The sequence below is a fragment of the Exophiala oligosperma genome (assembly GCF_000835515.1).
Source record: "Exophiala oligosperma strain CBS 72588 unplaced genomic scaffold supercont1.6, whole genome shotgun sequence".
Classification (NCBI taxonomy): domain Eukaryota; kingdom Fungi; phylum Ascomycota; class Eurotiomycetes; order Chaetothyriales; family Herpotrichiellaceae; genus Exophiala; species Exophiala oligosperma.
Window position 1 is genome coordinate 1,001,270 of NW_015622823.1, and position 13,183 is coordinate 1,014,452.

General features: G+C 55.0%; 4 protein-coding genes across 4 annotated transcripts; 2 read left to right on the top strand and 2 right to left on the bottom strand.

Annotated features, from left to right (window-relative positions):
* Positions 1-6: 6 nt before the first annotated feature.
* PV06_06809 (uncharacterized protein) lies at positions 7-1,550 on the bottom strand (the record flags this gene model as incomplete). Its single annotated transcript, XM_016407971.1, has 1 exon — positions 7-1,550. The coding sequence occupies one exon, from the start codon at positions 1,548-1,550 to the stop codon at positions 129-131; it is 1,422 nt and encodes a 473-aa protein (XP_016261451.1). The 3' UTR covers positions 7-128.
* A 532-nt stretch (positions 1,551-2,082) lies between these two features.
* On the bottom strand, positions 2,083-3,981 carry PV06_06810 (uncharacterized protein; the record flags this gene model as incomplete). Its single annotated transcript, XM_016407972.1, has 4 exons — positions 2,083-2,436; positions 2,519-3,053; positions 3,157-3,347; positions 3,412-3,981. 4 exons carry the CDS (start codon positions 3,979-3,981, stop codon positions 2,083-2,085), a joined length of 1,650 nt encoding a protein of 549 aa, XP_016261452.1.
* Positions 3,982-7,720: 3,739 nt separating this feature from the next.
* PV06_06811 (uncharacterized protein) lies at positions 7,721-9,258 on the top strand (the record flags this gene model as incomplete). The annotated part of the gene is made up of 1 exon (XM_016407973.1): positions 7,721-9,258. The coding sequence occupies one exon, from the start codon at positions 7,721-7,723 to the stop codon at positions 9,236-9,238; it is 1,518 nt and encodes a 505-aa protein (XP_016261453.1). The 3' UTR covers positions 9,239-9,258.
* Positions 9,259-11,782: 2,524 nt separating this feature from the next.
* Positions 11,783-13,159, top strand: PV06_06812 (uncharacterized protein; the record flags this gene model as incomplete). The annotated part of the gene is made up of 1 exon (XM_016407974.1): positions 11,783-13,159. The coding sequence occupies one exon, from the start codon at positions 11,783-11,785 to the stop codon at positions 13,118-13,120; it is 1,338 nt and encodes a 445-aa protein (XP_016261454.1). The 3' UTR covers positions 13,121-13,159.
* Between the last annotated feature and the right edge of the window lie 24 nt (positions 13,160-13,183).

The window sequence follows — 13,183 nt, forward strand, 5'->3', positions numbered from 1 at the left end:
AGGGTCCTTGGCGATGTTATTGAAGCTGAAACTTGACGCGTAATGCCTGAAATGGGAAAAATTCTCATCGAGTTGGTGATTCAGCTTGAACGACGTTTGAAGTGCTCCGAAGGTGTTCACAGGAAAAATCAAGTAAATGTCCCGCGGTGATATCCCCAGATTGCTTCCAGGTCTTTGATCCGCCACCGAGAACCCCACCCGGTGCGTGTCTCGATCGAATCAATCAGCTTCACGATGATCGCCTGCTCTTCACGGTGGGTGAACAATTGACCGGCAACGTAGAGGGGTTGAATGGCATTGTTGATACACCCGCAGTGGGGGTTTGTCAGGGTGATGCCCACGACTCTCCGCGCGTGCCACAAGGGCGAGTAGACGTGCTCTGGGCGATCGAGCTCCTGAATCCCCTTGATCTCCAACATCAAGATACAGGCGGTGTGAAAGAGTTGATTGCCGGAGATTGCAGCCCAGTGGGAGAAGAAGATTCTGGGAAAGGCACCGTCTCGGACGGTCTTGACGGGGAGCATCTCGACCGGACGCCTCGAGAGCCACTCTTGAAGATCGTTCCAGAGCCGGGTCCACTCCGATTCGAGATTCTCGTGCTCGCACCCATTGTCCTCGCCCATCTCGACACACTTGATTCGGCGAAAGAGAAGGTCGCACACTCTGGCGCAAAGGTAGACCGCAAAGTTGGCGTACATGTCCGGGGCCTGCTGGCCCTTTGGCGAAAACCGTCGCTTGATTTCTTCCGCCTTTGCCGCGTCAGAACCGGTGAAGTCGTCCAGCAGGATCCACTTTTCGATTTCCAGCACGGTGGCCTCCGTCCCGTCGGCGATGATGGCGCCGCAAAGGTCCATCCGGGCGTAGCACCAAAAGACAGCCTGGAGCAGCCCTCCGGAAAACCCATTGATCCCGAACGAGGCAAAGAGCGCCGCGCAACCTTCGACGTGCCGCCTCCAATCTCGCGGGCTCACACTCATCATTTCCAGGACACAGAGGAGGCACGCGGTCAGCACGACCGTGGGCTCCCTCGTGTCCAGGGACGACGTGAGCGAAGTGATTGCCTGCGAGTACAGCTCGAGACTGTCGCGCGACCCGGACCGCTCCATCCGGCCTTGTCGTTCCGCCGTACGAGCCCCCACCGCGAGCATCGCGTGCAGGACGGCGGTCGAGCGTTGCGCGATGATGGGGACCTGCTGTCCAAAGTGTCGCTCGCTGTCGAACATGTCAAGCCACGGGGCACAGTCGGTGATCCACACTTGAAGATATAGGATCTTCTTGGACGGAGGGATCTGACTTGCGCCGCCATTCACCATGTGTTCCCACAGGTACTCATGGCCCGGCCTGTGGCTGGCGCTCAGGTTCTGCTCCTCCTCCTCGGGCGTGAGACCCGGCTCCGGCGAATGGTCCCGGCTGTTGGCGCCTACAAAAAGCCACGAACGCAGTTCCGTCTGCAACTGTTGGAAGCGCGGATTGGCGGCGTATTCGTCAAACGTACTCTCACCGGAGAGCGCGCCTGGCGAGACGAAAGCATTGGCGGTATCAGGGTCCATCGATGGTAGCTGTCGGTCCAGAGGTCATTGCGAACCGAAGGTCATGAATGGATTCGATTCATAGACATTGGACAGCTGGATCACCCTCCTCGGCCGTCAGACATGCGACGCAACTGTTCCGTAGAGTATGTATTGATGCGAAGTATCTGGCTGCCGTCTGAACTTGGCGAGTGCGAAGAGGGAACGGATGTGCATGTCGAGAAAAGAGAGGCAGCTCAAGCAACGGTTTAACTGCTTTGAAGCTCGGGGTGCCACTTTTACAGGATTCCACTGAGGGCGGGCATTGGCCGGCATCACAACTCTAGCCGAAGAAACACCCCACTTGGTGGGTGACTACTAGCACAGCACAATTCCTGATCCTTTCAATTGCTATATCTAGCTTCATATATCGCACGGGAAATGAGACTGAGATACTAGGTGAAAGGAGAAAAACAACATGTAGAACTTGAAACATCTTCTTTACATTGTTTGACTCCCGCAACCTCGACGCTCAGATACCACAGGTACGCCTGCCCAGTATGGTTCTCAACAATCACTCGTGAGCGGATTTCATGTGGACTTCCTTCACAACCTCACCCTTGGTCTGTGCCTCGGTCCTGTAAGTCTTGAACTTCCGAGCAGGAACGCGTTTGGTAAACATCTCGTCCAGTTCCTCGTATGTCCGGCCCGCCGTCTCCGGCTGGAAGAACCAGAGATAAGCGATACAGAGAAAGCTTGGTCCGCCAAAGACGAAGGCCACTTTACCTCCCAAGTTGCCCTTGTCAGGATTGAACATGTACGGTAAGACGAATTGCCACATGACGTTGATGGCATTTTGTAGAGCCAAGCCAATTGCGATCGTCTTGACGCGGAGTCGGGAAGTCGAGGTCTCGGTCATGATTGAGAACTGCAAATTATACGTCAGTCGCTGCTGGGCAGAAGACAGCAGGAAGTAGACTCCAGGCTCGGCAGAATTAAAGGAGACATACCGCTGTGGAACCAATGGAAACATTGTACATCCAGCTGTAGATCAGGATCATGGCCACGGTGCCTTTTATTTCGGCGGGACTGCCACCCGTGGCCAACCCTCCCTCAATGAAGAGGAGCACAACCAGTACGCAAAGGCCGTAGAAGGTGAGGTTCCGTCTGCCCACACGGTCAATGATGACGGCGGCCACCAAGTTGCCAAAGATTGAGAGGACGGGCTGGGCGATTTGGATCCGAAAACTCATTTCCGTCGAGTACCCTGCAATTTGCAGGTAGTAGGTGAAGTATCCGGCCACGAAGGTGATACCCGTGAGCACCTGAATGATCAACGGTCCGATGGAAATGATTGTTCGCCGGAGGTTGGACTTCCTGAAACACTCCAGGTACGTCACGCCTTCGGTCTCGCGCTTGATCTCCTCGAGTGTCAACTCGATCAGGGCGAGCTTCTTTCTTCCTTCCTCGCCTCGGTGTCCAAGCTTCCCCAAATTTTTCAAGGCCTTTTGTTTACGGCCTTTCGACACCAGCCACCAGGGAGATCTAGAAGACGATTCAAAAGCGATTAGATAAAATCCTTCGTGGCATACGACAACAGACACAGCTTGCAAGCTGACAATCTAGGAAGAGACAACAGGGTGCTTACTCGGGCATGAAGTAGACGAGAAGGGCCGAGACGGCGGCAAAGCCATACTGACAGCAGAACACTGTACGGTAGGCCCAACGAGTGTCGACATCCCCCGTGTAGTTGACGATGATGAATGCAACGAGGGGACCTACTCCGAATGCAACACCAATGCCCACGGTAAAGATGCCTCTCCAGGCAAGAGGAGTGATCTGCAAACCATCTATCAGCAAATCGAGTAAATCTACAGGTGGATCAAAGGGTGAAAAACAATACCTCACCGATGTAGGTCGTCATGACCGCCTGGATGGTTCCAGTCGCGAAACCGTTGAGGAACTTGCCACCAAAGAACACCCCCTTGGTGGTCGAGACGAATTCCATGGTGATTGCGACAAACGAGACGACCAATGCACCTACGATGGTCCATTGACGGCCCATATAATCAGCAATCGCGGCGGCACCGAGGACTCCGAATGTCGCAGATGCCACAGGGGCAGCATTGAAGGCAGACTGCCATGCAGCAGGCAAAACGTAGTTGCCATTGAATTCTTCCCCAAAGTCCTTGCGAAAGGTCGGAATACCTAGGACGGAGCCTGCGGCCTGCAGTTCGAAACTGCACAGGATGATCGTCCAGCAGGCGTAGGCACACCATACACAGGCCCAGGGATACTTGCGAAGCGACGCATACACCCCCAGCTCATGATCCTCTTGGTTGGCAAGGTGGCCTAGTTGCTGTTGCTCGTCGTCCAGGTTGACTTCGACATGGCTGGTGTTGGACACTTCGGCTTTGGAATTTGCTCTGGGGGTTTGCGAAGGGTCGGTCTCGAGGGTCGAGATATCTGCCATTGTCAAAGAATTGTGTATATACTTGCCGTCAAAGACCTGTATCGATCTGGAGGAGGGCTATCTGGCTCTTCAGGAGAGAGGTTCTTGAAACCGAATACTCCCCCACAGCCATGCATATCCCTCCACGTTGTTTAAGTAGTCAATTGCGGAGCATCCAGACCAACAGGGATTGCAAAGTCATGGTCGTTGGGATGAGAGGCCGAGACACTCTGCCGAAATTCTCGGTCAAATGTGCCTAACCATACTGGGCAATCATAGCCTCCCCTGTGAGAACTGCTTTCAGAGTGCCTACGACTCCCCAGTCTGGCAAGGTCGCAACCTTTCCCATTCTGGAATGTGTCGGCATCTCACTTGGCTCAGAAATGCCCAAGTTTATCACACCAGGGCAGATCATGGCTCTCAAGATCCAGACTTTCAAGAGCTTATCATTGCGGATACTCGGGCATGGCTAAGACCGGGGAGATTGTGCACGGCCACGGCCGTCGCAGACGTGATTCTGGACAACATATTTCCAGACATTGCATTAACGAAAGCCTGCAGTGATTAGAAAATCAAGTCGAACCGTCGCGCTTTCTGCAATTTCAAGTTTTCCAATCCCTTGGAACTGGCTGAACTCTAGCTGCGTTCCCTTTGAACCTCTGGTGGCGTTCAGCGCCTTGGATCAAGTCGTTTGTCCCAAATCTGAGTGCAAGGGTTGTTAACAAAACAATATGGTGTCCGGTATTCTCTCCAACATCAATTCTGAACTCGAGGTGGTTGTTGGCAAATCTAGCCAAGGAGACTGGAAAGTGAAAGGTACGAAGGGGCTGACCGCAGCGGAAGATTTGGTTCTGAAAACATTCAGAGTCCTCATTGCTGACCTATGCCAACAATTCAATGGTGGACACCCTGGGTAAGTGTTGGTCGTCACTTTTGCCTCGAATGCCCTCCTGACGACGACGAATATATAGCGGAGCCATGGGTATGGCAGCCATTGGGGTCGCCCTGTGGAAGTATGTGATGAACTACGCTCCTCACACACCGGACTGGATCAATCGAGACAGATTTGTGCTCTCAAATGGTCACACTTGTTTGTTTCAGTACACATTCCTGCATCTCACAGGCTACAAAGACATGACTTTTGAACAACTGAAATCCTATCATTCTGATCGCGTGGATGCACTATGCCCGGGCCACCCGGAAATCGAGCACCAAGGCATCGAAGTTACTACAGGTCAGTCAGCAGCCTTTCTTCTGGACTGATGAAAGCGGTTATACTGAGCGTGTTGTGACTAGGTCCACTGGGTCAAGGCATTGCGAATGCTGTAGGACTCGCTATGGCTTCGAAAAGCCTCGCAGCAAAGTTCAACCGACCAGGATTTGACATCGTGTCTGACCACATCTGGTGCATGGTTGGAGACGCATGCCTTCAAGAAGGAGTGGGACTCGAAGCCATCTCCTTTGCAGGACACATGCGTCTCAACAATTTGACAGTCATGTATGACAACAATCAGATAACCTGCGACGGTCCGGTGAATCTGACAAACACCGAAGACATCAACGCCAAAATGAGAGCGTGCGGGTGGAATGTGATCGAAATCAGCGATGGGTGTTGGGACGTCCTGGGCCTCGTTGAAGCTCTCGAGGCATCGAAGCATTCCGCCCTGCCTACGTTTATCAACGTCCATACAGTGATTGGAGTGGACACGTCCGTGGCAGGCAATGCCGTCGCACACGGCGCAGCTATCGGGACAGACGCGGTGGCCTCGTTGAAGCAATTGTACGGTTTCGATCCGGACCGGCGCTTTGTCGTTCCAGAGGCGGTGCGAGATTTCTTCAAGGAGCTTCCACAAAGGGGCGAGGCGATGGTGTTCCGGTGGAGAGCAATTTTTGACAGGTACCGTGAGGTCTACCCGACGCTCGCAGAAGACTATACGAGGCGCCACGGTGGAGATTTACCTTCCGACTGGGAATCGTTGATACCGACAGAATTTCCCTCCAAAGCCACCGCGACTCGTGCGTCCTCGGGTCTGGTCTTTGGCCCCTTGGCCGAGAGTTTGGGTCAATTCATGGTCGGCACCGCCGACCTTGAACCGTCTGTGTACATGAACTGGAAGACCAAGGAGAACTTTGAGCCTCCCGAACTTGGCACTGGAAGTTACACGGGCCGGTTCATCCATTACGGGGTCCGCGAACATGTCATGGCCGCCGTCTCCAACGGGCTGGCCGCGTATCACCCTGGCATGTTCATTCCAGTAACATCATCGTACGGTTTAATTGTCCCTTTCAAAAAGCTTGTGGGATCACTTGTGCTGATGACCGTATAGATTTTTCATGTTCTATCTTTACGCAGCTCCCGCCGTCCGTATGGGCGCATTGCAACATTTGCAGGTCATCCACGCCGCCACGCACGACTCGATCGGCATGGGCGAGGATGGCCCGACGCATCAGCCGATTGAACTTGCCGCCCTCTACCGGACCATGCCAAACTTCCTCTACATTCGACCGGGCGACAGCGAGGAAACCGCGGGGGCTTGGATGGCGGCGATCAAAGCCAGGCACATGTCCTCACTCATCTCAACGTCTCGCCACGCTCTCCCACAGCTGACCGGGTTAACCCGGAGAACAGGCGTTGCCAGAGGAGCCTACGTTCTGGAGGAAGCACCGCAAAAGGCAGATCTCACCCTGATAGGCGTCGGTGCCGAGCTCAACCTGGCGGTCAGGGTGGCCACCGAGCTACGGACCCGTCACGGGCTCACCGTGCGAACGGTGTCCTTTCCCTGTCAACGATTGTTCGAGCAACAGCCGCCTCAATACCGGCGGGATGTCCTGCGGAAGCATACCGGGGTTCCCGTGGTGGTGGTCGAGGCGTACGCCGCAAACGGATGGGAAAGGTACGCAAATGCGGCCGTCTGCATGCCCACCACCCGCTTTGGAAAGTCGCTGCCGGGCCCAAAGGCCTACGAGTTCTTCGGATTCAGTGTGGACTCCATGGTCACCAGGATTCTAGGCTTTGTGAATTTCTTCCACGCCAATCCGGAAATGAGAGTTGAATTCGTCGAATTGACAAGTGTTGGAGACGAATAGTTGTTGAATGACGGCTGTAACGACACTAGATAAGAAATGCAACATGGATGAGCGTTCCGCCTCTGATGTTTCTGACTCCAGTAGTGTATATGCTTTCTGTTAAATCTAGATCGAGATGGAATAAAGGCATCTTTCCACAACGCAAGTGACACAATGGACACAAAATCCATCTCCGCAACGCCGCAGAGTCTTCTCTTGGTATTTGGTAAGCCCGATGTGTACTATTTCACCGGGCTCGTGACAATGATGTAGGAGCCACATCAGCCTTGTTATTTTGAATGGTGCACGACAATGCACTCGCTCGAGAAGCCGGCCTCGCATCCGCCGGTGGTGAGCACTGTCCGTTTCAGGTAAGTTGAGCCACCGCTCCGGGCTGTTTCCGCTTGAAGCGGATGGGTCAATGGGGGTTTTATACTGTACCAAGGCAGGACTTGGTGACATGAATACCTGATAATCTACGATTATAATCCTGAGACACGCCCAAGTCTTCGCAATCACGTTTCTACATACAGGAGTGCCACGAGATTCGTGCACCTACCCATTCGACGGAGGTTGCAGGAGACGACAAAGAACAAAGCTGGAAAGGTTCAAAACTTCTACTCAACAGACAAACCAATTCCCCAACGAGCGCGAAGTAGCGATTTTGTAAAGCCAAACAAAAATCCACGAGACAATGGCTGATCCACGTAGATTGCGACATTGCTCGACAAAGCCTCGCGTCTTTATCGTCTCGGACATTTCCAACGAGCCGGATGACGCAGAGTCCCTTGTCCGGTATCTGTTGTACTCGAACGAATTCACCACTCTCGGCCTGGTCGCGACGACGTCGACGTGGATGAGAAAGGTGGTACACCCGGAAGACATGCGAAAGATTGTCCACGCGTACGGCGAGGTCGTCGACAACCTCAACGCCCACGTCCACCCGGACAATCGTTACCCCACGAAAGACCACCTCCTCTCCGTCATCAAATCTGGGCCGGCACTCTACGGCAGAGAAGCCCTGGGGGACGGCGTGCCGGTCAGCGAGGGCGCGCAACTCCTCGTGGAGCGCGTCGACGAAGCCGAGGAGCCGCTGTGGCTTCTCTGCTGGGGCGGCATCAACGTCCTGGCCCAGGCCCTTTGGCACGTACGACGCCAACGGACGGCCTCCGAGTTTGCTCGCTTTCGCGCCAAGCTGCGCGTCTACACGATCTCCGACCAGGACGACACCGGGTCGTGGATCCGGTCGAGCTTCCCCGACATCTTCTACATCTGCTCGGTGCACGGGTGGGGGGAGTACGGGTGTGCCGCGTGGACGGGCATCTCGGGCGACGTCCTCATGCCCATCGACCACGGAGGCCCCGACCCGTCAAAGGTCACGAAGGAATGGCTCAAGAAAAACATTCAGATCGGGCCGTTGGGGGGTGTGTACCCGACGTACGCGTTCATCATGGAAGGGGACACGCCCACGTTTCTGTACCTGATCCAGAACGGCCTCGGGTCTCCGGAGAATCCTCACTGGGGCAGCTGGGGCGGTCGCTACAGCCTGGTAGACATCGGTGGGGGCGCAAATCAGTACGCCGACGCGAGGGACGCGGTGGTCGGTCTGGACGGCCGGAATCACCGGAGCAACCAGGCCACCATCTGGCGGTGGAGAGATCATTACCAGGACAGCTTTGCAGCGCGCATGCAATGGTCCCTGACGGGTGATCGGAGCGAGGCAAATCACGAGCCGGTCGTGATTGTCAATGGCAGTTCATCCGGCCCCGAACCGCTACTGCTCGAGGTGGAAGCCGGGGAAGAAGTCACTCTCGACGCTTCGAAAAGCTACGATCCAGACGGCGACAAACTCTCATTCGAATGGTTTCAGTACAAGGAGCCAACAGCCGCACAGTCTCATGTCCACTGGATTGTCCCCGACATCGACATCAAGCCTGCTCCCAGCACGACGAATGACGATGATGCTGATAACCCCCGAATCGTCAAGATCAAACTACCACCGCCGGAGACGAGCGCGGTCAATATTGTCACAGGTCAGGCCCTCGAGAAGGGCATGGCTCTTCACTTTATTCTCCAAGTCACCGACGCCGGAACACCTCCTTTGACCACGTACAAGCGGATCGTCGTGCAGACAACCAATCCAAACTTGCTCGGAGGTCGATCCGAAGTGTTTGATACGGTCACTGACGCTATTGGAAAGGGAGAAGACTAAAAATCTCCACCAAATGGGATACATCGCCGCAAAAACCCAAAAAGTCAACATGTACGTACACAGTTCTGCCTCGTGAACTCATTTCTTCCGGCTTCGAGAGCGACTGCAACTGGGGAGATACAAAACCCGCGTCTGCTGTGGGTGGACCCGGGGATAACCTCAACAGAAAAGTAAAATAATGGGGAGCGTTGACTTCGAATACTCCATATCAACCGAAGGAATTCGCTTGGGCAGTTTCCAGCTTCTCAACCTCTTCCTGTAGCTGCATCCCAGTTCTTTCCACGACCTTGTTCAAGATGTTCACCACCACCATGATTTGGGACGGATGACTCAATCTCCTGGCTGCGTATAGGACGCCAGCCACGACGAGAGGATCAAAGACGTCGGATTCGTGCAAAGTGGCCACCATTCCGATTATTCTCTGCGCATGCCACATTGACGATATCGACGATCCTGGCTCGGGGAGAGCTCTGATGGCGCGTGGCTTGAACTGCAACAGAAGCAACGCCGTGAGATGGTGGGCGAGATTCGCCACGAGAGCACATAGATTGCTGAAAGCAATGGTCGGAAACGGCATCTGGCTGGTAGCATCATCGGTCGACAGTCGAGCGTCGAACTCGCCAATTTCGAATATCTGTTGCATCTCCTCGCGTCGAGCCGTGTACCAGAGCTGATTGTCGCTCCAGCAGGATTGCCACGACGAGATCAAGGGAAGACGTAGTCGTCCAGCCGACTGACGCGGCGCTCCAGTGTCAGGTCGGGGGATGATCGACGCTGCGCGAGCGAGGTTGACAAGAACTTGCTGAAGTTGCTGGTGGTGCGTCAAAATTTGGTCGGGAATCATTGGCCTCGCGCGCCGCAGAATGAACGACAGGTCAATGCGGTGGCTTGCTGAAGAGGAGGAGGAGGAAGAAGGGGCGGCTGTTAGACTTGCCGCCAGGGTGAGCCTTGCGATCAGCTGCCATTGCTCGTCGACGCACTGATCCATCAGTTCGAGACTGTTGATGTTTCCAAAGGTGACGGCCATCCATTCGTGCCATAGATAAGGAGGCACGTCGTGGAATTTCCTGAGCGTCAGCATGGTAGAAATTGTGATGCTATCTTCATGGTCGGCGACGAGGGCTGCCCGATTCGCCTGGGCGGCATAATCTGGTTCCTCATCAGTAACATCATGTCCATGTCGACTCTTGCTCCCACCGTAGGCCCTTGCGAGCGCGAGGATGCTTTGGTACAAGAAGGGTTCGGACAAAGCTCGCGTGAGCACGTGTACGCCGAAATAAGGATCCCCCACTCCCAGATCGAGTTGGGTGGCAATTTGATAGCGGTAGAACGTCAACAGATCCAATTCGGCGATGTCAGCTTGGCTCGATCGTGAACCGGGACTTGTACCAAGTGGCGGCGCGGGCAGCCGATGCTGCGAAAGGGAGGATGGCGTGTTCGCCTGAGCAGCAAAATCCCGAAGGACCGGTGATTCTGCCGACAACAGGTTCAAGCGATCAAGTGGTTCATCATCAGTAGTAAGTGGTGCCCGCGACGAGTTTCGGGTTGGGAAAGCATCTGGCTCGGACCACAACACAGTCGTCACAGGTTCATCATTCGACAAAGCAGATGATGGTCCGGAGTCCTGAAGGTGTGTGGGCTGAGTGTTGATCTCGGCTGCCTTTGCGGACTGGCTCGTGATCTGTCGCCGCGCCGGCCTGTGTGAAGATGTCGTCGCGGTGGTTCCGTCGATGAAGGTGATGTTTAGGCCATATCGACAAACAAGACCCTTGTCCACACAATTCTGACACGTCGGCTTGCCTTCGTCGCATTTTCTTCGTCTCTTGCGACACGTGAGACAGCCTGTTCGAACACGACGCTGGGTGGGGGCTACGGTCTCATCGTTTCGCTTTGGCATCAGAGGAGGTCACCATCGAACTTGTTCTTTTGGCGGTGGCTAACAAAAGAAAACCCAAAGTAAGTCGTGGCTCGGGGTGGGCAAAATTGGCACCGAAATTGGAAGCTGTAAGAGCAGAATCTGAACAATGACCGGAGGGGGGAGTTTACCCACCAGGGTTTGCTTGAGCTGGTTCTTTCGAGGCCACCCAAGGCGATAACTTGTAGCCCACACTCGCGGCGTAGTCTTCCAACCAAAGCATTTGTCTTAGAAATAGGCTACATACACCCGTTTGGGTTGATCACACACCAAGTAGTGCTAAGACATTCCCAAAGCAGTCAGTCGTCTTCTCTACAGACAACCAGCGAGGGGCAGAGCTCCCTGTCAACCATCGCCCACGAGCCATGTTTCTCCGAACCAATCTCATGCAGCTCATCTTACATCCAGGCTGTTTTCGTCGTCGACACCAAAGTATTCCAGCATTCGATTCATAACCGGACCAGTGCGGCAAAAAGACAGCGAGACCTTTAGGTGTCCTGCAAATATGATTCTGGCCAACTTTCAATCCCAAAGCTCGTAACTCGCACTTGATTTCCCTCGCACAGCAAACGGAATCAGTGACGCGGACTGAAGACTACAAGGCACAACCTTCGCAGGGAGAGTTGAGAATGTCGCCCTCGGCTGTCGTTGTAGCGGATCCTCGACAGCTTACCACTACTAATGGATACCCGACTACTGCTGCCTCCGGAAAGACTGTCGTCGCAAACCAGATCAAAGCGGCGGCCGTAACCACAGCGCTGGCCCTCGACCCTAACCCTGTGAGCAATGATGATGTCGGAAACCCCGCGCAGCACAAATATGGACGATACAGAAACCCGTCGCTCTACGTCACTCCCGACCACGACGTTCGCGTGGAAGAGAGTCCCATACCGCCACCCTCACCGACAGAGGTGTTGATACACGTCCGCGCGACGGGAATCTGTGGATCGGATCTGCACCTGTGGCATCGAGGCGCCATAGGACCCTTGACCGTGGACCACGCTCACATCCTGGGCCACGAAGCGTCCGGGGTCGTCCTGGAGACGGGGTCGGCCGTCGGCCACCTGAAGCCCGGGGACAGAGTCGCCATCGAGCCCCAACTCCCCTGCCACACTTGTTTCCTCTGCACGTCGGGCAAGTACAACCTGTGCGAATCGGTGCGATTTCTGGGCGTCTGCAACGGAGGGACGATTCGCCGCTTCATGACCCACGAAGCTCGGTACTGCCACAAGATCCCGGACGCCATGACCTTCGTCCAGGGGGCCCTCCTGGAGCCTCTCTCGGTCAACCTCCACGCCATCCGACAGTGCGGAGGGTCGGTGTCCATCGGCAAGCCGGTCTTGATCTGTGGTGCCGGACCGATCGGTCTGATCGCCCTGGCCTCGGTGAGGGCTTCCGGAGCGTGGCCCATTGTGATCACCGACATCGAAGAGTCGCGTCTGGATTTTGCGAGGAAATTCGTCCCGGGGGTCAAGACGTACCTCGTTCGGCAGCAGCACCAGCAGCCGTCCAAAACGGCCCTCGAGTGCGCCGAAGAGATTAGACTTTTGTTCGGGTGTAGCGGGACTCGCGACGTCGAGAGGGGGATCCCGGAAGAAAATGAATACAACGCGCCGTCGACTGTCATGGAGTGTACGGGGATCGAATCGAGCGTCATCACCGCCGCGTACGCCTGTCGACGTTCCGGGATCGTCATGGTCATCGGGGTGGGGCGGAGCCTCATGGACAGGTTGCCCTTTATGCACCTCAGCCTTGCGGAGATCCAGCTGAGGTTCATGAACCGATACAACGACACGTGGCCCGCCGGCATCAACGCCCTGTCGGACAAGCACGTGCTGGACTTGGACGCCCTCGTGACGCACAAGTTTCCCTTGGAACGAGCGACCGAAGCGATGAAGCTTTGTGCGGATCGATCCCAAAGCAGCATAAAGGTCATGATAGTCGACGATCAGGAGATCCTTCCATGAAGGTTTTTTTTCTTTCTTTCATGTATTGTGTTTGACCAGCCTCCGATATAATAGAGAGAGATA